The sequence below is a fragment of the Typopeltis vanoorti genome, chromosome 10, assembly GCF_054136105.1.
Source record: "Typopeltis vanoorti isolate ZY-2024b chromosome 10, IOZ_Tvanoo_1.0, whole genome shotgun sequence".
Classification (NCBI taxonomy): domain Eukaryota; kingdom Metazoa; phylum Arthropoda; class Arachnida; order Uropygi; family Thelyphonidae; genus Typopeltis; species Typopeltis vanoorti.
This window is the reverse complement of record NC_143558.1, coordinates 273013-296864: the sequence shown is the minus strand read 5'-3', so window position 1 is coordinate 296864 and position 23852 is coordinate 273013. Positions and strand designations below refer to the sequence as shown.

The window sequence follows — 23852 nt, the reverse complement described above, 5'->3', positions numbered from 1 at the left end:
TCTATATAATTGCTACCCCCCCCCCCCCAACACTCTACTTTGGAAAGAGAACCAGGGCAAGTAGAAAGAAGTCAGCTACTTTCAACAACGTCAATAGAAATGAAGACAGGTCATCAAGAAGAGAAATTTAAAAAAAATATTAGCATAACCGTTATTGAGATAATGAGGACCAAAAGAGAGATCTTTCTAAATAATAAACATAACATAATTCATCCAAAGTGAGGAGGAAAAAAAAAAAAAAACTACAGTATACAAAGATAAACATTTTGAATTACAATTTCATGAAATGCAATACAAGAAAATTTCAAAATGGAAAATTGGATGAGACTTCCATGAACTATGGTCCCTTCAAATTATCCTAAAATTATTTCACATCATGCTAGGATATAGAGTCAACTGCCTTTTTATATAACTGCTTGTTAAAGTATAATTTACTTTCTTACCAAGAGAAAAAAACTGGTTATTACTTCAAGATATTCTAAGCAGATATTCATGAGTATTTATCTGAATTTTATATATGAATCCCCAGCATTTTATATATGAGGATTCATATATAAAATGCTAGGGAATATTACAATTACAAATTATGGATATTATTTCTGGGAAAAATCCCATGTTACTCCTCAAAGTTTGATGCAAACTCTATGAATGTACACAGGCCCTACATAATCTCCAAGGTTTGGAAGCTACACAACAAAAAATTGAGGTCACAACCCCGACCAATAGGTGATAACAGAAACACCTACCCGACCTGACATAGCATCCACTTCATCCATGTGTTCAGATGATGACCACGAATAGTCAAAACGGACCGCACCCCGTCAACTCTCCCCTCCAAAAAATCAGTTGCTGTTTTCAACCCCTTTCACTCTTTCCCACCTCATATAAATATATAAAAAATGCTCCGCCCATCCCTTATAATATATATATATTATTCAAAAAAAACTTGGGTTTTTTTCCATTTGTTATTTCACTCCCCCCCCCCACACACACAGTAGTTTGGACAACGCAAAAGAAGAAGAGCCACAACACTCAGAAAAAGGTATGTGCAAATTTCTTGTCCTCTATGCAACATATATTTATTAATAAAAAACATACAATGCCCTAAGAATCCGTGAGAAAAGAGCCAATGGCATTTAAATTGGGGCACTCCTAAACAGAAGCAGGCAAATAGCCGTAAATATAATAATTACAATTATAATTTTTAGAAAATCCTGCTACACAACCAACCTTTGACATGGAAAACACCATCAATTTCATTAAGAGCCATAAACATTATTTCCACAGCCAAATTCCATAAAAATACATCACCTCATTTATGCATTAATAAACTGTGCAAGACATACCAAATTCACCTCACAAAACATCCACCACAAATGTGGGATGCATCAATATACTACAATGGCTGCAATGAGCAAGCAGCTTTTAAACAGATAATGCACATTTCTCAAAAATTAATATACTTCATGTTGCTCCGAAAATCAAATAGGAAAGAATAGATATGCTTATTTAAATGACATGCAGCTGACCTTGAATACCTTATATTCTATGGTTAATTTAAGATCAGCTCCATCCTATTTAAATAAGCAGCTTTTAGTTTGGAGATTGTGAGCTGAGTTACAAGTTATTCACAGCCTGGCTGCATTATATACTGATAAAGAAGGTAGCATTTTTAAAGACTTATTTTAAACATAACATATAAGTTCTTCACACAGTTTACCAGATACATGTCTACTTATTCTTAATGATGAAAACAAAGCCTTTTTTTAAAGCTTCAAACTATAGCCCTATAACCATTCAGTACTGGATTCATATTCAAAGGAAGTTGACTTAAAGAGACCACCACTTTATATAAGCTACAGAAGTCATCCATATTCCTCTTCCTGATTCACCCTGTATAAGTGAAGTATGATATTTGATATTTCTGAAGTGCTTTGGTGAACATTAATTTGTATGATCATAAACATTGGTGGAATAATTTAAAATATTCCTTGTTAATAAATATATATATATATATATATATATATATTCTTACTTAAAAATAGTAATGATGTATGTAAATTGACAAATTAATCAACTTACTTTGCAGTTGTTGTCCACTGAATTAAAGTTCTTGAACATGCAAGTGCAGTTGTGGAATCTTCAGCACTATAAACAAAAATATTTTTAGAAACGTTTATTACAATGTTTAAAATGTGTTAAAATATAACAAACTCTAATTGCATTTAAACAGAAAGCAATATAACTGAAGATCACAATTACCAGAATAATTAATTTATTGTTATTTAATAATTATTCATAAGAATGAATAACAATTTCTGAAATTTGAAAGGTGAAGAGCATGGAAAGGAAGGCAAAATTGGATAAGGAGAAGAAATTAACAAGGCAGAAAAAAGGAAATTCCTAAGAGTTGTTTTGCTATGGGGCTAATAAAAAGAAGACTGACTATGAAAAGATAACTTTAATGAGTGCTGATGGCAGCAAGGCAACAGAAGCAGACAAAACAACTGAGATATCAAGTGACCACTTTACAAGGGTTTATCATCAAAGTTAAGATACTGTTATTTCATGTTTCATGTCCAAAGGTAGGGGAAGTTAGCTAGGAGATCAATTGGGGAGTGAGAATAGCAGAAATCATACTGGTGGTCAATGAGTAATTGGTGAGTTTCTGAGTAGTGATGAGCTTTCCCATTGTTTTCAAGAGTAATGAAATCTGTGTAACTGGGTGATAATTTGATGGTCGAGTTTTATTGGCCACATAAAAAATAAAAAACTTACTTCCAAGTAGCCATGTAGATGTCAAAATGGCATGACAACTTGAAGAGGCAATACAAGATCACTGCTGGTTCTGGAGAAATACTGAATATTGGCCGGATGACTTATTAGTGTCAAGGCTACTGAGTATTTTATGGATGCCAAGTATATAATTCTTGGTATCCTTAATTTATTGTTGAAGAACTCTGTTGTAATACTATTCACCAGTCACAGTTCCTTTTTCCAGCAAATGGGTGTGGCATTCAGCATTTCCACACCATGACCCCAGCAACACTGTATCTATCCCTTTCAAGAACATTCTCGTGATGATCAGCAGTATCACTTTCACACCAGATCAAGCGTTATCTAGAAGGAGGAAAGACTAAAACAACTTTCATCTCATTAGCCCATTAGTGTTTTGTCCAATTTTTATGGATACAACACAACTGAAAATATGCTCTATGATGAGCTGGGGATAAAGGGACATAGACCACAGGTTTTTGGGTGTATAGGTCTACTTGTTGCAGACGTCTTGCCATAGTTTGTCGAGATATCCACGTATCTGTGCTTGAATGGAGTAGATTGTAAGATGACCTAAATTGGTGTGTTGATTATGTTTTGCTATCATAGCTAAAAATCTGTCTTCACGCTCCATAGTAGAGCAAGGGCAACCTCTTAGCAAACATCTGGAATACATTCCATGCATTTGAAATGCTAACCATAGTCTAGATACAACACTATGTCAGATTCCAAACTCTCTAGCAATATCAGTAATTCTGCAGCCTTCATCAAGCTTTCCAATAACTCTTCTCTGCACGAAATCGTCTAGATGATATCTTTGATTGAGACATTAAAAGACATCCAAGTTTGCAGCTTTATTCCTTCACAAAAAGAGCTTCCTTCAAACACAATTTGCCTTTTATCCTGTTGAGTGGTACTATATGATCCCTTTGTGTGCAATTCGAAAATTTGAATGTGTAACTGCTTTCTACTCAAAATCGTCAGTTATACAAATCGCCACAAGTTGATTCATATGAATTTGAAATAGTGTTCATCCTTAGGTTTTGGATACCAGTGTAAATGACATTTTTTTAGCCCAATACACGAGAGGTTGATTAATCAACTATGGTACATTAGTACTGTATATGGGTAGTGGGATGGGAAAGAAGAAACTTATTTGTATTTGATTTAAAAGCCTGTATATTGCATTCCTTGAGAAACACATCAGAGGGAAAACTGTTCCATAATGGGGTTCCACTGAACCCCATTGGAGTATGGCTTGGAGATGAGAACTGAGGACAGAGGTGGTTGATGTTTTGCGGGTTGAGGTAAGTTGTGTAGAGTAAGGTTTATCAAAAGAAAGGGATGAATGCACTGTGCTTTCATCTGCAAAACTGTGTATTGGGTTGGAGGTCAACTGAAGTTGGTCAATGATATATAGAAGGAAAATGATTGGAGAGAGAGAACAGAACCTTGTGCAACTCCCACATTATTTGAATAGTGAAAAGATAAGGAACCACCTACCATCACACATAATGTGCATCCAGACAGAAAGCTGGCAATCCACCTGCAGAAGTCCTGAGACAGACCAAATGGCAGGAGTTTGCTTAGTAAGCCTTTGTGCCAATCAAAAGCTTTGGAGAAAACCAATGAAACCACTTGAGATTCACCAAAATTCTCTATGGCATTTGTCGAGAAATGGATGAGTAGTTCTCCTACTGATCGGTAACGAAGAAATTTATACTGGTGGTCATTTATTAGCTGGGTGCCTTTGAGGTAGTGCAGGAGTAGAGAATTGATGGTTTTCTCCATTTTAGATAGGACTGAGGTGACTTAGATGGAAGTGATTTGTCACCCTTCCTGGGAATGGGCTGAATATAGGCCAATTTCCAGGCTGTGTGATAGATAACAGTGGAGTAAGAGAGTATATACAGGCGACATAGGATAGGAGTCAGTTCTAGTGCACATGCCTTCAGGACAGCTGGAGAATTGTCCTGAACAATGTCTAATTTGGACAATAGTTTTCTAATCTCTTTCTGGCTAAAGGATATAGGGAACATTGTATATTGGGCATCTAGAATGGTTGGGGGGCATTTACCAATGTCAATTATGCATGCATTGGAGACAAAGTGTGAAGCTAGGAGATTGTTCTTTTTCCTATGGGTGATGATGCAATACGGTCATCTGGGTATGATAGGGTGGGAACAGTGTTGGGCATAAGTTACAACCAATTGGTTTGGCAAGAGACCAAAAGGTCGACTGCTGTTTTACAGGCTGCAAGTTTCCTGTTTTTTTGCTCTTTCGAATTCTGTTTTGGAAGCATTCATAGTTTTTCTGCAAGTATTTTGGGCTTCTGTATAAGCATTAAAGGAGGAAGATGGAGTTCTTGATGCGAGTTAGTTGTGGTATGCTTGATTTTTTATTTGTACAGCCTTGGCACATCTTTTGAAGAACCAGGTTTAGCTAAGGGAATGTATGTTTCCATGCCAGTGTCAATTACTTTGGTAATGAGTGTGGTGCATATATTTGGGTTTTAAGCAATAGTCCAAACCATGGGAATGGGGCATAGAAGTCAAAGAGGCTGTCCAACTTGGCACTATTGTAATATCAAACTATTCTCATATGGGAGAGGATGTGTTAGTGTTGTTGCATGTGGGAGGAGAATAGTACTAAATTGCGGTCAGAATTATCTTCCTATCCCACTACATTCACTGTGTATTTGGAAAGGTCATTGGTGAGGAAGAGACCCAAAGTATTTGGGGAATGGTTCAAGTAATTTGGTATTCTGGTCGATATGTGAAAAATTTGTGTAAGGTTGTTGATGCAAATGTTTCAAGCATCTCTGCCCGTAAGATCCACACAACTGGAGGAGGAAAGTCAGTTAGTGTTATGAACATTGAAATCTCACTAGGATGATGACACTACACAAGAGTAAGATAAATCTAACTGCTGTGTTAATTGTTTACTGTTTTTTTTTTCCTTTTCGTACCAATTTTTTTAATAAACATTTTCCTATGTGTAAAATTGCTCTATGAATGATATAGTGATTTTATACAAATTTTGGCTATATATATATATATATATCATTATCATCATCATCAAATTCCTGCCATGCACCCTCAAGGGGTGTACAGGATATGACAATACTACATGAAAAATTTACATCATTACTAACTTCCTATCTACAATTTTCCTCCAAATCAGTCTGTTACTTGTCAAGACTCCAACATTATCAGATCTTATATTTTTATCGTCTAAGGCACTTTGTACCATATCAATCCACCTATATCTTAGTCTTCCTCTGGGTCGTTTTCCTGCCAACCTGGCAGAGAGCACTTGTTTTGCTAATCTTTCCTCTCCCATTCTATTTAAGTGACCATACCACCTGAGATTAGCTCTGCTAATGCATTTATGGATGCTGACAATGTCAAGTTCTTTCCTAATATCCTCATTTTTAATATGATATTGCCATTGATGCCATCTGTACACGCCTCTAATCTTTCTCAGGACTCTCATATCTGCAGTCTCTAGTCTTTGGTCAAGTGTTTTACTTCTGACCCAGCTCTCAGATCCATAAGTTAAAACTGGTTTGAACACTGTCTTGTATACAGCTAATTTAGTGTTCCGACTAATTTCTCTCTTATTCCATATGAATTTATTCAATTGAAATATACCAGCTTTGCTGATTCTGTTGTCTATTTCTATATTTAATTTACCATCTTCAGTAAAAATCGTGCCTAAGTAGCTGAAATGTTTTACTTGTTCCACAGGTTCTCCATTCACAACACAGTTGATATTTTCAATGATTCTGCCTATTTTCATTGTCTTTGTCTTTTTATTGCTGACCTTCATACCATATCTATTACAACAGCTATTCAATTTAGTCAGAGAATCTTGCAGACTTGTAGCAGATTAATTTAGAAGTAAAACATCATCTGCATAAAGCAAAGAGCTGACATTAACATCTCCAATTTTGATATCAGGTTTAATACCACTTTCCTTCATAATGTGATCCATATAGATAATGAATAACAGAGGGGATAATGTACATCCTTGTCTCACACCAGATTTAACATTAAACCATCTTCCTGTACTTCCTTCAATTCTAACTGCTGACTTACAACTCAAATAAAGACTAAGTATTGCTTGATATAATGCCCCATTGACACCATATAACTGCAGCGTATTGAATAGCTTCTCTCTCTCTTGGTACCTTGTCGTATGCCTTTTCCAAATCGACAAAACTTAAATACAGATCTTTGTTATATTCCCATGCTTTCTTGACTATTTGTCGTAAAGTGAAGATCTGATCCTGACAGCCTCTATTTGACATGAATCCAGCTTGTTCTTCACCAAGCTTTTCTTCCACAATTCTTCTCAACCGTTTCTCAAGTATACTCGCATAGATCTTGCCAGGAACACTCAGTAGGGAAATACCTCTGTAATTCTCACAATCAGTTTTATTTCCCTTTTTATATATGAGTACTATGAGAGCTCTACTCCATTCATTGGGAATTCGTCCCTGAGTCCAGGCTTTCTGAACTATGCAGTGCAGCCACTGTAAGACTTTTATACCACCATACTTCAGCATTTCTGGTCGAATATCATCTACTCCTGCTGCCTTTCCACATTTCAAGCCTTTAATGGCTTTTTCTACTTCAAGTATGGATATGTATTCCTGACTGCATGCCTGGTCAGTGTTTTTTTTATCACTGTGCTGTCATCACTGCTTGTTTCATTTAGCAGTTTTTCGAAGTAATTACTCCATACTTCAAGGATATCTTTTTCTGCATTTTTGGAAATTATGGAGACAACTACCGTGTTTGAATAAAAACTTTATTCCTACCACAACCAATTCATACCACCACCCAGCACAAAAATATGGAGTCATAAACACCCTTAAAAACAGAGCCACAACTATTTGCTCTAACCAGCAAGCCCTGAAACAAGAACTAAAAATTATTAGTGACACATTCATAAACAATGGCTATAAGAAAAATACTGTGAATAAAATACTCTATAAAACCACAACAAAAACGAATCTAGATTACAGTAAAACCATAGCCATCCCATACATTAAAAGGTTGTCAGAAAAAATCAACAGAATCCTACAACATTATAACCTCAATGCCACCTGTAAACCACCCACTAAACTTAAAACCATATTCAGCTAATCTAAGGATCCTCTCCTCCCATTAGCACATCCTGGAGTCTATTGCATCCGCTGCACCTGTAACTTACCGTACATTGGTGAAACAGGACGGACAATCCCTATACGCAAGAAAGAACACATTAGACACATTAAATATAACCATTATGGTGAAGCAGGCCTCTCAGACCACGCACTTAACACCTTACACCAAATCAACTGGAAAAGCACCTGCTCCTTATGGTACAAAAGAAAATTTAAAGAATCCTGTGAAATCCTGATAATCAACCACCCAAATATCAACAATAAAGATGGTATGAAAATTTCAAGGATCTGGATGGCACATATTCAGCCAACCTAATATGAAAGATTCAACATAAGTCAGGACTCTAGCCAATCTGCCAGTATTAGAAACCATTCCACTCCAACTGGCTGGAACGATGTTAATATATGTATATAGTACACAAATAATAGGACTCTAGCATTGATGTATAATTTTTTTTTTTCACCAGAGGTCAGGCCAACAATTGTGGTAGCGGTTAGTCAGTGCCTTTAACGAACCAGTATGATTGTAGTATAGCTTGTTTCTTGTGTACATTTGTACGCTCCAGAAGATGACCTTGACATAAAGGTCAAAACGTCGAATTGTAAAATTTTAGTAATATTAAACTAAAGTTTTTATTCAAACACGGTAGTTGTCTCCATAATTTCCAAAAATGCATTCGGATCACCATGCAAGCCTAAAAGAAAGGATATCTTTTTCTCCTGTTTTCATGTCACCTTTATCATCTCTAACTCCTTTTACAGCACTCTCTTTCCTCCATTCCTAAGTTTCTTCAACAATCTCCAGACTATTTTGCCACCTTCTTGATATTTATTTTCTATATTCTTGCCAAAGTCCTCCCATGACTTTTGTTTAGCTAGTTTTACACACTGTTTAGCTTTCTTACATTTGTCTCTGTATTCTGTAAGATTAAATACTGACTTATTTGCCAAGAACTTTTGAAATGCTTTCTTCTTTTCCTTCACTGCCTCTTTAACTTCCTGTGTCCACCAGGGAGTTCTGAATTTTTTATCCTTGCAGACAACCTCACCACATGCCTCTTTGGCAGAATCAATCAATGTTTTCTTCAGAGTTTGCCACTGAATCTCCAAGGTTTGATTCCTGTTCTCAAACTCTTTCGTTTTCTTTTCAATAATCTTTCTGTATTTTAGTCTACAGTTCACATCTGAGAGCTGCTCAACTTTTATTCGCTTTAAAACTTTCTTATATGTTATTCTTTCCAATATGAAATTCAATTTTATCATGCTCAAGACTAAATAGTGATCACTTCCAATTTCAAATCCTCTGTACACTCTGGTGTCCTGAACCAGGGAGAAAACATCACTATCAACAATAACATAGTCACTGAGGCCATTCTTATTCCTAGCCTCTTCTCTATATGTGAATTTGTACACATTTTTATGTTGGAACATGGTGTTAGTAATAACCAGTCCATGTCCTGAGCAGAAATCCAACAGATATTTGCCATTATTATTAGCTTTGCTCTTTTCTCCAAATTTTCCCAAAATATTTTTATATGTCTCACAATCATTTCCTACTCTGCTATTTAGATCCCCAACAATGACCAACTTTTCCTTTTTCATTGTGTCAGTTGCTTTTTCTAAAAGCAACTGACACAATGTTAAATTTGTTTAACATTGTGTCAGTTGTGGGACCATAGGCACAAATATGTCTCATTGTCCAGTTCCCCATTCTCATATTTGCCCACATTACTCTACTTGAGACTGACTGCCATTCAAGAAGATTAGCCTCATATTTTGTGTTGAATACTATGGCTACTCCTTATTTTCTTTGATTGTCATTGCCTGAATATAACATTTTGTATTTATTGCACAGAAAGATCTCACCAGTTTTTGTCTTTTTTGTTTCAGTCACCCCTATTATGTCGATCTGGTACTTATCTAATTCCTCAGCTAGCTCCATTTCTTTGCCATTCAGGCTTCTTACGTTGATAGTACTGATCTTTAACTCTGGTGATGTTGAGTTGGGGTTTGTTTTCAGATTTGTTCCAGTAGCTGACTTTTCGCTGTTCGCCCTGGTTCCCTGGCGAAAACAACGGGGGCCTTGTTTAACCGGGCGACGCCCCAGCCGGCATGAAATTTTGTCATGTTGTACCATCATTTTTTATTTTGGTTTAACCAAGAAGAATACAATTTGGTCGGCTAAATCCCAAATTGCCAGCCCATCCTCGTTCGTTCAGTATCAAAGTAGATACCCAACAGGGTGCACCACGAAAATGTGAGGATTGGACATTAGGTCAGAAGCCCTGGTCGGTTCTCCGCATTCCTTTAAAATCTATGTGGAGGTTTCCTCTCAGTTATACAGCTTTGACCCTTAAGCACCCCTGATGATTTCCATTTAAATGCATGGATAATGCCCAGATCTAATGGCTGAAGCTCACCTGTACAATTGGGGGGAAAGAACACTACTCTAATGTTTCTGAGCTGCAGATCTTTAGAGGGTGTGCAGGACATTTCTCTAGCAGTAGCAGTATTTTGCAGTGATCTGCCCCCATTTTAATATCCAGAGCATGCATGGTGGATGTGAAGATGCTGCTGGTCATCCATGCTGTGCTGTTGGCATCATACTTAGTAGACAGATTTTTCATGTTCTTAAAACACCTTGCCTTTTTTAATTTACCAATTACCAGTGGAGGTAATTTTTTCTGATCCATCAGCATTGACCATGAGCAAAACAGTTACCCTCTGCTTGCTGAGTTTTCCACCATGCCACTTCTCTCCTTTAAAACACAATGTTTTACTTGGCAGAATGTTATAAAAGAGCCCAGTTTCATCAATAATGAAAATATTTTTCAGTTTGTAGTCCTGAATAATAGTCTTTAGTTCATGTTTCCATTGATTTACAGTTTCCCCCTGCAACACTATTACTTTCTCCACACACTTGATTATACACAATATTGTGAGGAGTCTTGAAACGATCAATCCACCATTTGATGCAGTAAAACCATTAATCCCTAACCTTGCAGCAATTTCAAGAGCTTTCGCTCGGAGTATAGTACCATCGACTGTAATACCCGGCGCTCTCATAGAAACAAACCACTCCGCCACAAGTTTATCCCATTCATTGTATGTCGATGTCCAGATATTTTTCGTTTTTTTGACGTAGCGCCAGATTGCTTTGCATTGAGTTCAATGCTTGACCTGTTTTTTACTATTGTGTTCAAAGTGGACACGTAAAGTCCAAGATCTTTTGCTAAATGCACACGTGTTCCAGCATAAGCTACACGTCGCAGAATTGCCATCTTTTCTTCTACCGAAATACATTTTCTGTCTTTTTTCTCCATGTTAATTACATGGATAATCCACCACTGCAACTTGAAAACAACTTTCATACGCTAAATTACGTAGCAGAAATTCAGTAATATCAGTATGCACTGTGATTGAAAAAATCACGGTATCGCTCATCACCGTGATGGCAGAAACGAAACTACAGCCGAAAGAAAAGCCACCTGGGAACAGAAATACGCAGATTTCTGCAGAAATTGATTCGAAAATCAGTATTGCCACCCGAGGAAAAAAAATGCAATTCACGGAAAATAACGTCCACATCAAGTTGTTAATGGCAGGAAAACAATATATCATAAGAATAGGCCTTAAGATGGGACCAATGGAAAATGACGTAAATGGCAGGAAAATGTAAATTGTGGGAACGTAAAAACGGGGTTTTACTGTATATATAAAACTGTAAATGATGATATTGTGAAGTGGAAATATCCTTGGAACAACAACACAATTGCAACCTGGTAGCTCACATTAAATCACAGAGCAATTTTATTTTATTTTATTATTAAAAATAATAAAATAGAAATCAGTTATTATTATTATCAACAACTTCCATGGAGTCAGCAGACTCATTGTGGCATGTTCAGTCAACCAACAACATATGTATGATACTGAACTTTAAAATCCTTAAGTCCCTGCATTCAAAATGCATTCTGGTAATGTGTTTAATTCCTTGACAATTTGCGATTTAAAAAAATCGACTCCAGGAACCCTTCCTCACTATGCCCTTATACAACTTCTACAGAGGGCTTCTTGTTATTCTCCTCTCACTTTCTGCTCTTTTTATTATCTCCTATGTATTAATCCAATCAAATTCTCTCACTCACTTTAATATCTCTATCATACCAAGACATGGTATGATAAACTTTGTTATTTACTTTCTTCTAACCTCTCTTTCACAACAAACATTCCAGAGTCCTCATGCCTTAGTCACTTGTTTCTGGACTCTCTCCAATGTTTTTACATCACAATAAAAATTAGGTGGCTAAATCTGAGCACAACTGTCCAAGTGTAATCTGACCAGTACTTCATATAGTGGCACAACAACCTCCTTATCCCTACATGTCAGCAAACTCCTTACCCTATCAGTAATGTGATGTGCCGTCGTCTCAACATTTGCAATAACTTGTCGTATTGAAATAAATTATTAAGATGAAACCTTACAAAAATCTGATAGTGGAACAATATTAAGAAAATCAGAGAAGACCATAAAATACAGCAAAGAAACGATTGGATTCAAAAACAGAAAGAATGCAGGATAACAGATGGATAAAGAACGTAATGAAATGGAAAGATAAGCAGAAGATAGTGGGAAGGTCTTAAGCAGTAGAAGTACAAGCAAAGAGAAGAATAAGAAGAAGGAGAGAAATAAATGAAGACTGTCAGCAGTTTTATACCTGAGAGGGAGAAAAATAAATTATTAGATAATAATTCAATTTACGACATAAAATTCAAAATTAATACATACTAGTCAACTGATTTTAAAAGTTCAGGCAAAATGCCATCCACAAGTAAGCAATAGTTATCTGGACCAATATAAATTAATTCTTCTAATGATAAGGATGTCAGTAACCCACTCCATAGACAAATCTGGGAGGAAATTGGAAGATCAGATAGCATAAAATTTATAAATAATCCTTTCACAACATCACTTCTTGAGCTATATGTCTAGAGAGAAAGAGGAGAAAAATACAAACAAACAAAAGAAACATGAATATGTACTTAAACATACAATGTGCAATATCACAGATATAATAACAAGAATAATAGACTAGTATAATAACTATGTTCTTAAATATTATAGGTTCTAGTTTAGTGTAGCAAAAATAATAATGAACTTAACACTTTCTTACAGGCAGATAATCACATCAAGCAAAAATTAACTTTACTCACAAAGTGAACACTCCAAAATTTGAAAATATGTTCAGATTTCAGCTTTCACTCTGTTTCCCATTTTGTTGATAAAGTTAATTTTTGCTTGATGTGATTTATCTGCTGTAAGAAAGTGTTAAGTTCATTATTATTTTTCAACCAGATAATAGAATGGTCAATTATAAACACTAGATTGCTAATGAGGATTAGAAGGGACTAGTTTTGTATTTATAAATCATACACACAAGATGGATAACATATTTAACCATCTTTAGATAACAGCATGATATTACAGAAACTCATTCTCTTTTCAAATTATTTAATTTTAAAAAATTTTCAAAAATTTCATTCTGCTCTGGTCAAATATATATTACAATAATGACTAAGTCACAATAATGCCTCCTTGTAAAGAAAGCATTATTGTTATATTGTTAAAGAAGGCATTATTATTATTACTGGAGTTCAAACCAATTTTATCATATCAATCTTATGGTTGGGTCAGAAATGAACCCATTCAGAGATCATAAGGAATGAAATGAATGGACTGAAATCTGCTCAGTGTTTATGAAGTCAGATTTAGATCTGCTGATGACTGATTAGCATTTATTGCATGATTTGATATAGGCTGAGTGTGAAGATGGGATTCCTGATGTAAGGTATTGGTTGTACATGTTTTTGGTCATAAAATGTTACAAAATATAAGGCTTATTGTTTAACTGAACCATATATTTAAAACGTACTTCTGTTCTCACAAATTGCCTACCGGTTTCGCTAGTAACTGACTAGCTTTATCAAGACTTGTACAGTACAAAAAATGGTAAATGCAAAAAGGTTTAAGAATACAAAGAATCGTTAGTACCTGTTAGGTAGCTAAGGTAACACGTTCGCGTGACATATCTACTCAGTATCATGAACACGCGTTACATGCAAACGCGTAATATGATTATTCACGTACTGTAGCTCTGTTGAACTGAGGGAATTAATTAAATTTTTCAAAGTATGGTTCAGTATGGCCCCCTTGATTTCTGTTTAGGATGCTGCCGTTACGTAGTACAACTGCTGCTTCTTTAAATACTCGATGTCTGTAATCCTTGTCTACGTAGGGCATGGAGCTGTTATTCCAGTCTATAGTATGGTTCGAAGTTGAAAAGTGATGTGCCAATCTGGAGGTGATCGTTCTGTTGTGATTAACATCGCCGACATGTTCTTTATGTCTTATTTCCATGCTTCTCGGTCTGTCAAATGTAGGAAAAACCGCACGTGCAAGGAATATTATGCACACCTGGATATTTATAAAATGGAACACTGTCTTCAGGAGATCTTAGAAACTGTCTTAAGCTATTCGTTGGTTTAAAAATAACCCTGATGTTATGGGTCTTTAACAATCTTGCAATTTTTGTGGAAGTTGAACTTATAAAGGGGATGACTGCTGTTGAAATTTGCTGGGAGACTGTTCTTTGTTGTTGGTTATCTTTGTATAGAAATTTGTTGATGATGTTTCGAGGATAACCATTTTGTGATAGTGTTGTAGCTATTTGAGACAGTTCTGCTTGAACTTCTTCCTCGTCAGAGATAAATTTCTAGCTCGATTTCTCAACATGTGGATGATGCTATGTTTCTGTGACCTATGATGGTTTCAAGAGTAATGTAGGTATCGTCTACATTACTCTTCAAATGTCATGAAGAACCACAATGAGACAAACTTCCTGATCTGTAACATGAATACTTAGCCTGAAGAACTAAAACGAAAACTTAAATCCTCACATCCGATTACTCCTAGACTGTATGGGGCACCTAAAGTGCATAAAGAAGAAGTGCCACTTCGTCTGATTGTGGATGGCAGGTCCTCCCCAATGTACCTATTGGCTAAGCACCTGGCGAACTTACTTAAGGGAAAAATTAGATAAATAGAGTCCTACTTAAAAAAATTCTCAACACTTTGTGAACAAACTCAAAAACGTTAAAATAACACAAACAGACATAATGGCCAGTCTAGACGTAGTGTCTTTGTTCACGAATGTACCAGTAGAAGAAGTAATGAACACTATCAAAGATCTCTTTCCTGCAGATATTACAAAGATGTTCAAGCATTGCCTACAATCAAATTTTTTCAACTTTAACAACAAGGTATACAAACAATTAGAAGGCTTAGCCATGGGCAGCCCTCTGTCGCCACCATGAATACTTGTCTTTTTACTTACTAGTAAAAAGACAAGGTAACAATTTCAAACTGTCAATTTACAAAAAACCAATGGACACTGGACGATATCTACATTACTCTTCAAACCATCATAGGTCACAGAAACATAGCATCATCCACATGTTGAGAAATCGAGCTAGAAAATTTATCTTTGATGAGGAAGAAGTTCAAGCAAAACTGTCTCAAATAGCTATGACACTATCACAAAATGGTTATCCTTGAAACATCATCAACAAATTTCTATACAAAGAACAGTCTCCCAGCAAATTCCAACAGCAGTCATCCCCTTTATAGGTTCAACTTCCACAAAAATTGCGAGATTGTTAAAGACCCATAACATCAGGGTTGTATTTAAACCAACAAATAGCTTAAGACAGTTTTTAAGATCTCCTAAAGACAGTGTTCCATTTTATAAATATCCAATGTCTGTCCAATGTAGGTCTTTCCTATATTGGACAGACTTCGAGAAGCCTGGAAATAAGACAGAAAGAACATGTCGGCGATGTTAATCACAACAGAATGATCACCTCCGGATTGGCACATCACTTTTCAACTTCGAACCATACTATAGACTGGAATAACAGCTCCATGCCCTACGTAGATGAGGATTACAGACATCGAGCATTTAAAGAAGCAGCAGTTGTACTACGTATGGGCAGTAACCTAAACAGAAATCAAGGGCCCATACTGAACAATACTTGGAAAAATTTAATTAATTCCCTCAGTTCAACAGAGCTACAGTACGTGAATAATCATATTACGCGTTTGCATGTAACGCGTGTTCATGATACTGAGTAGATATGTCACGCGAATGTGTTACCTTAGCTACCTAACAGGTACTAACGGTTCTTTGTGTTCTTAAACCATTTTGCATTTACCATTTTTTTTAGTGTACAAGCCTTGAGAAAGCTTGTCAGTTACTGGCGAAACTGGTAGGCAATTTGTATGAACAGAAGTATGTTTTAAATATATGGTCAATTAAACAATAAGTCTTATATTTTGTAAGGTATTGGTGTTAAGACGAGTTTTTCCTTCAACTGCTTTTGTACATTTTCTGTTAAATGAGGCTTGGAAAGTGAATGAAAATTTTGGGAAGAATGGGGAATGAATACCTTCATGCTAGTGGGGATAATTTCTGTGACTTGAGCAGAATTGGTGTTTGGATTCAACAATTAAAAGGAACGGTTAGACATGAAAACAATGACTAGAAATTCTGTAAACCATTCCAATCTTTATAGTGCTAGAGGTTGGGACATAAGGTTGGGAGTGGCTGACGGAAAACATTCTTGAGAGAGGGACACCAGATTATGATCTACGTTACTGAGAAGAGAGGTGACCTCTACAGAAGAGAATATTGAGAGAGTAAAGTGGGTTATCAGGAACTTGGGATAGGTATATGTATGATTTGCTTTAGGTCACTACTTATAGCAAACACTTCTGCATCTTGAACAGTGGTTTGTGAATTAGAGGAACTTAGGATATTGCAGAATCTGAATACAAATACAGCTATGGCACTGGATGGGATATCAACTCACATTTTAAGAGAGTATACAGAGGAACTGGTGATTCCTTTGACTAGGCTGTTTAATTTAAGTCTCAGATCTGTTAAAGACCCAGGAGAGTGGAAGGAGACAAAATAATTCTTTTGCATAAAGGAGGATCTAAATCTGTGATAGCAAATTATAGACAAATTAGTATCTTAGGATTTGTGGTAAAATTACCGGAAAAGTTGGTCAAAAAATAGAATTCAGGAATGCGTGGATAAGAATATGATACTCTAATGAGGGACAGCATGCTATGTGAAGGGTTGGTCATGTCTTAGTAATCTACTAACTTTTTATAATAGAGTGACAACAGATTTGGATGAAGAGAATGGCTACATGATGATACTGCTGGATTCTGCAAAGTTGTTGGACAGGATACCACATGGAACTCTGCTGTGCAAAAGGCAACAAATGAGGATGGATAGGAAACTGGTGATATGGATAAAATGCTGCTGTTGCTGGACAAGATATCAAAAAGTATCATATGGAGGAGCAGAATGCAGGAAACGGTAGGTGACTAGTGGTGTGCAGCAGAGCTCTGTGATTGGACCAATGGTATTTCATTTGTATATTAATGATGTAGGAAAATATCTGAAGGGAGGTATTCAATTATTTGCTGATGATAAAAAGTTTAATAGAGTAATAATTAATCAAAGTGATGTAGAGAGCTTGCAGGATGATTTAAATAGGCTGACAATATAGGTGAAACATAATGATGTCAATCTAATGTCTAAAGTGTAAAGTTATGCATTTGGGGATACAAAGATTACAAACGGTGTATCATATTCAGGGAACTGTACTCCAGGAAATTGATAACGACAGGAATTTGGTGGTAGGGTAGTAGTAGATAGAGAATTGAAGTTTAGAGAGTATATTGCTAAAGTAATAGATAGATATGGTATGAAGGTCAGCAATGAAAAGACAAAGACAATGAAAATAGGCAGAATCACTGAAAATGTCAACTGTGTTGTGAATGGAGAACCTGTGGAACAAGTAAAACATTTCAGCTACTTAGGCACAATTTTTACCGAAGATGGTAAATTAAATATAGAAATAGACAACAGAATCAGCAAAGCTGGTATGGTGGGAAGTCAAGTGAATAAATTCATATGGAATAAGAGAGAAATTAGTCAGAACACTAAATTAGCTGTATACAAGACAGTGTTCAAACCAGTTTTAACTTATGGATCTGAGAGCTGGGTCAGAAGTAAAACACTTGACCAAAGACTAGAGACCGCAGATATGAGAGTCCTGAGAAAGATTAGAGGTGTGAACAGATGGCATCAATGGCAATATCATATTAAAAATGAGGATATTAGGAAAGAACTTGACAGTGTCAGCATCCAGGAATGCATTGGCAGAGCTAATCTCAGGTGGTATGGTCACTTAAATAGAATGGGAGAGGAAAGATTAGCAAAACAAGTGTTCTCTGCTAGGTTGGCAGGAAAACGACCCAGAGGAAGACCAAGATATAGGTGGATTGATACGGTACAAAGTGCCTTAGACGATAGAAATATAAGATCTGATAATGTTGGAGTCTTGACAAGTAACAGACTGATTTGGAGGAAAATTGTAGATAGGAAGTTAGTAATGATGTAATTTTTTCATGTAGTACTGTCATATCCTGTACACCCCTTGAGGGTACATGGCAGGAATTTGATGATGATGATGATTGCTAAAGTAGTCAGGGTAGCTCACAGGATTACTTGGCTATTAAACAATATTAAGAAGCAGAGATAAAAGGGCGTTATCATTCTTATTTATAAAGCCTTGATACAACCACATCTCGATTAGTGGACTTGGGTCTGGTCACCTGGGTATTTTGGGGATAAGGTGAAGAGGATCCAAGGGCAGGTGGTCTGTGAAATACTTCCTTTGAGGATTGATCGAGGATTTGTAGATTACAAAAGTTGTCTGATAGGCAAAAAAAGGGGATATGATAGAAACATTTACTTAAAGGCTTTTATAGGATTGTTGAGGGGAAATGTTTCAGCACTTGGCTAAAGGGGACAGAACACTAGGTCATTCCTGGAAATTGTGTAAGAGTGGGTTAGCAAGGGTGTGTGAATACTAGATTTTTTTGCTTGGAGAGTAGTGAATGAATGGAATGGGTTAACCTGAGTTAGTTGTGAGAGCTTTGTCTGTTAATGTTTTAAGGAGAGGTATGAGGTGATTAAGGGTTATGAGGTATGGGGTGATTAAGGGTCAAAGCTGTATAACTGAGAGGAGACCTCCACGTAGCCTTTAAAGGAATGCGGAGAACCGACCAGGGCTTCTGACCTAATGTCAATCCTCACCTTCTCGTGGTGCACCCTGTTGGGTATCTACTTTGATACTGAACGAACGAGGATGGGCTGGAAATTTGGGATTTAGCCGACCAAATTGTATTCTTATTGGTTAAACCAAAATAAAAAAATGATGGTACAACATGACAAAATTTCATGCCGGCTGGGGCGTCGCCCAGTTAAACAAGGCCCCCGTTGTTTTCGCCAGGGAACCAGGGCGAACAGCGAAAAGTCAGCTACTGGAACAAATCTGAAAACAAACCCCAACTCAACATCACCAGAGTTAAAGATCGGTACTATCAACGTAAGAAGCCTGAATGGCAAAGAAATGGAGCTAGCTGAGGAATTAGATAAGTACCAGATCGACATAATAGGGGTGACTGAAACAAAAAAGACCAAAACTGGTGAGATCTTTCTGAGCAATAAATACAAAATGTTATATTCAGGCAATGACAATCGAGGAAAAGAAGGAGTAGCCATAGTATTCAACGCAAAATACGAGGCTAATCTTCTTGAATGGCAGTCAGTCTCAAGTAGAGTAATGTGGGCAAATATGAGAATGGGGAACTGGACAATGAGACTTATTTGTGCCTATGGTCCCACAGAAGGCTCTACTAAGGTAGAAGTGGAGGAATTTTTTGAGGCTTTAGAAAAAGCAACTGACACAATGAAAAAGGAAAAGTTGGTCCTTGGTGGGGATCTAAATAGCAGAGTAGGAAATGATTGTGAGACATACAAAAATATTTTGGGAAAATTTGGAGAAAAGAGCAAAGCTAATAATAATGGCAAATATCTGTTGGATTTCTGCTCAGGACATGGACTGGTTATTACTAACACCATGTTCCAACATAAAAATGTGCACAAATTCACATGGAGAGAAAAGGCTAGGAATAAGAAAAGTCTCATTGACTATGTTATTGTTGATAGTGATGTGTGTTCCCTGGTGCAGGACACCAGAGTGTACAGAGGATATGAAATTGGAAGTGATCACTATTTAGTCTTGAGCAGGATAAAATTGAATTTCATATTGAAAAGAATAACATGTAAGAAAGGTTTAAAGCGAATAAAAGTTGAGCAGCTCTCAGATGTGAACTTTAGACTAAAATAAAGAAAGATTATTGAAAAGAAAATGAAAGACTTTGAGAACAGGAATCAAACCTTGGAGATTCAGTGGCAAACTCTGAAGAAAACATTGATTGATTCTGCCAGAGAGGCATGTGGTGAGGTTGTGTGCAAGGATAAAAAAATTATAACTCCCTGGTGGACACAGGAAGTTAAAGAGGCATTGAAGGAAAAGAAGCATATCAAAAGTTCCTGGCAAATAAGTCAGCTTTTACTCTTATAGAATACAGAGACAAATGTAAGAAAGCTAAACAGTGTGAAAAACTAGCTAAACAAAAGCCATCGGAGGACTTTGGCAAGAATATAGAAAATAAATATCAAGAAGGTGGCAAAATATTCTGGAGGTTGTTGAAGAAGCTTAGGAATGGAGAAAAGAGTGCTGTAAAAGGAGTTAGAGATGATAAAGGTGACATGAAAACAGGAGAAAAAGATATCCTTGAAGTATGGAGTAATTACTTTGAAAGACTGCTAAATGAAACAAGCAGTGATGACAGCACAGTGATAAAAAACACTGACCAGGCATGCAGTCAGGAACACATATCCATACTTGAAGTAGAAAAAGCCATCAAAGGCTTGAAATGTGGAAAGGCAGCAGGAGTAGATGATATTCGACCAGAAATGCTGAAGTATGGTGGTATAAAAGTCTTACAGTGGCTGCACTGCATAGTTCAGAAAGCCTGGACAGAGGGACGATTTCCCGATGATTGGAGTAGAGCTCTCATAGTACCCATATATAAAGAGGGAAATAAAACTGAATGTGAGAATTACAGAGGTATTTCCCTACTGAGTGTTCCTGGCAAGATCTATGCAAGTATACTTGAGAAACGGTTGAGAAGAATTGTGGAAGAAAAGCTTCGTGAAGAACAAGCTGGATTCAGGCCAAATAGAGGTTGTAAGGATCAGATCTTCACTTTACGACAAATAGTGGAGAAATCATGGGAATATAACAAAGAATCTGTATTTAAGTTTTGTAGATCTGGAAAAGGCATATGACAAGGTGCCAAGAGAGAAGCTATTCAATACGCTGCAGTTATATGGTGTCAATGGGGCATTATATCAAGTAATACATAGTCTTTATTTGAGTTGTAAGTCAGCAGTTAGAATTGAAGGAAGTACAGGAAGATGGTTTAATGTTAAATCTGGTGTGAGACTAAGATGTACATTATTCCCTCTGTTATTCATTATCTATATGGATCACATTATGAAGGAATGTGGTATTAAACCTGATATCAAAATTGGAGATGTTAATGTCAGCTCTTTGCTTTATGCGGATGATGTTATACTTCTAAATAAATCCGCTACGAGTCTGCAAGATTCTCTGACTAAATTGAATAGCTGTTGTAATAGATATGGTATGAAGGTCAGCAATAAAAAGACAAAGACAATGAAAATAGGCAGAATCATTGAAAATGTCAACTGTGTTGTGAATGGAGAACCTGTGGAACAAGTAAAACATTTCAGCTACTTAGGCACAATTTTTACTGAAGATGGTAAACTAAATATAGAAATAGACAACAGAATCAGCAAAGCTGGTATCGTGGGAAGTCAATTGAATAAATTCATATGGAATAAAAAAGAAATTAGTCGAAACACTAAATTAGCTGTATACAAGACAGTGTTCAAACCAGTTTTAACTTATGGATCTGAGAGCTGGGTCAAAAGTAAAACACTTGACCAAAGACTAGAGACCGCAGATATGAGAGTCCTGAGAAAGATTAGAGGCGTGAACAGATGGCATCAATGGCAATATCATATTAAAAATGAGGATATTAGGAAAGAACTTGACATTGTCAGCATCCAGGAATGCGTTAGCAGAGCTAATCTCAGGTGGTATGGTCACTTAAATAGAATGGGAGAGGAAAGATTAGCAAAAGAAGTGTTCTCTGCCAGGTTCGCAGGAAAACGACCCAGAGGAAGACCAAGATATAGGTGGATTAATACGGTACAAAGTGCCTTAGACGATAGAAATATAAGATCTGAAAATGTTGGAGTCTTGACAAGTAACAGACTGATTTGGAGGAAAATTGTAGATAGGAAGTTAGTAATGATGTAATTTTTTTCATGTAGTACTGTCATATCCTGTACACCCCTTGAGGGTACATGGCAGGAATTTGATAATGATGATGATGATGTTTTAAGTAGAGGTATATTAGATATTATGATAGATATAGTTTGAGTATCCCACAATTAGTCTTACAATTCCATGGAAGTGCCTGCACAATAATCTTGTCCAACCTTGATCGGTGGTGTTGGAAAAAGGGAGACCACTGGAATTGTGGATGTTAAGGTCATTTTGCAAGATGAAGACCTCACTATTTGGATAGATGAATTGCGCATGTGTGCTCAGAGTGGTTTGCAGCCTGGAGACCAGTAAATGCAGCAGATGAAGATTACTAAACAGGAAACATCTTGATCCAGAGAAGGCGAAAAGCAGTGAGAGATTCTAAATTAGGCACTCGCTAGCAAGTAATGTGAGATTTCAGAAAGGCACAGGTGCCACCCTTGTGGCAAAAGGAACTGTGAAGTGTGTAATTTGGAATAATTTAATGGTAGATGTGGTTAGCAGTGGATAGAGATGTACTTTGGATTTCTATTCAGAGTGATATGTCTGGATGACTGTAAAGTGATAGTGAATATCATTTTTGTTGTTGTTAATGCCTCAGATATTAGTCAGCGGATGTGAAAATTAAGTTTTTTTTTTGAGATTCTGGTGTGATCTGTATGATGTCCTTTGTTTGTCCTTTCTGCTGGATTGCTTTTTTTGAAGAAGAATTTTTTTCTTTCTATTTTATTGTTGCAGTGCCACTGTTAATATTCATGTTCAATTATACGTTCATTTATGGTTAGATGAAAGATTAAGGACATAGAATGACAGGAGATAGACTCTCGGACATGATATCCATACAGAGAGCAACCAGTCAAATTGTCATAATGTGCCTTACCCTGTGACTCCCACATAACTCTACTTGCACTCCCTCTCCAGACATGACCAGGCAGAGTATGTGGGAGCAGAATTATGCTTCCAGTTGACCAGGAAGCATCCTAATTCATTACTGACATTGATGGCCTGCAGCAACGTTTTTATTGATCATCATCAAATTCCTGCCATGTACCCTCAAGGGGTGTACAGGATATGTCAGTACTACATGAAAAATTTACATCATTACTAACTTCCTATCTGCAATTTTCCTCCAAATCAGTCTGTTACTTGTCAAGACTCCAACATTATCAGATCTTATATTTCTATCGTCTAAAGCACTTTGTACCGTATCAATCCACCTATATCTTGGTCTTCCTCTGGGTCGTTTTCCTGCCAACCTGGCAGAGAACACTTGTTTTGCTAATCTTTCCTCTCCCATTCTATTTAAGTGACCATACCACCTGAGATTAGCTCTGCTAACGCATTCCTGGATGATGATAATGTCAAGTTCTTTCCTAATATCCTCATTTTTAATATGATATTGCCATTGATGCCATCTGTTCACACCTCTAATCTTTCTCAGGACTCTCATATCTGCAGTCTCTAGTCTTTGGTCAAGTGTTTTACTTCTGACCCAGCT

At 36.6% G+C, this 23852-nt stretch overlaps 1 protein-coding gene across 3 annotated transcripts in view; it reads right to left on the bottom strand.

The window, feature by feature from the left end:
• The window catches only part of LOC150102123 (tRNA (32-2'-O)-methyltransferase regulator THADA-like), a 694369-nt gene that overhangs the window by 510578 nt on the left and 159939 nt on the right, over positions 1 to 23852 (bottom strand). For all 3 annotated transcript variants that reach the window (XM_090398691.1, XM_090398692.1, XM_090398693.1), the window contains 2 exons: positions 12738 to 12937; positions 2083 to 2148 (listed from right to left, as the gene is read on the bottom strand). In XM_090398691.1, coding sequence (XP_090254817.1) covers positions 2083 to 2148; positions 12738 to 12937 — 266 coding nt within the window. The remainder of the gene's footprint in view (positions 1 to 2082; positions 2149 to 12737; positions 12938 to 23852) is intronic.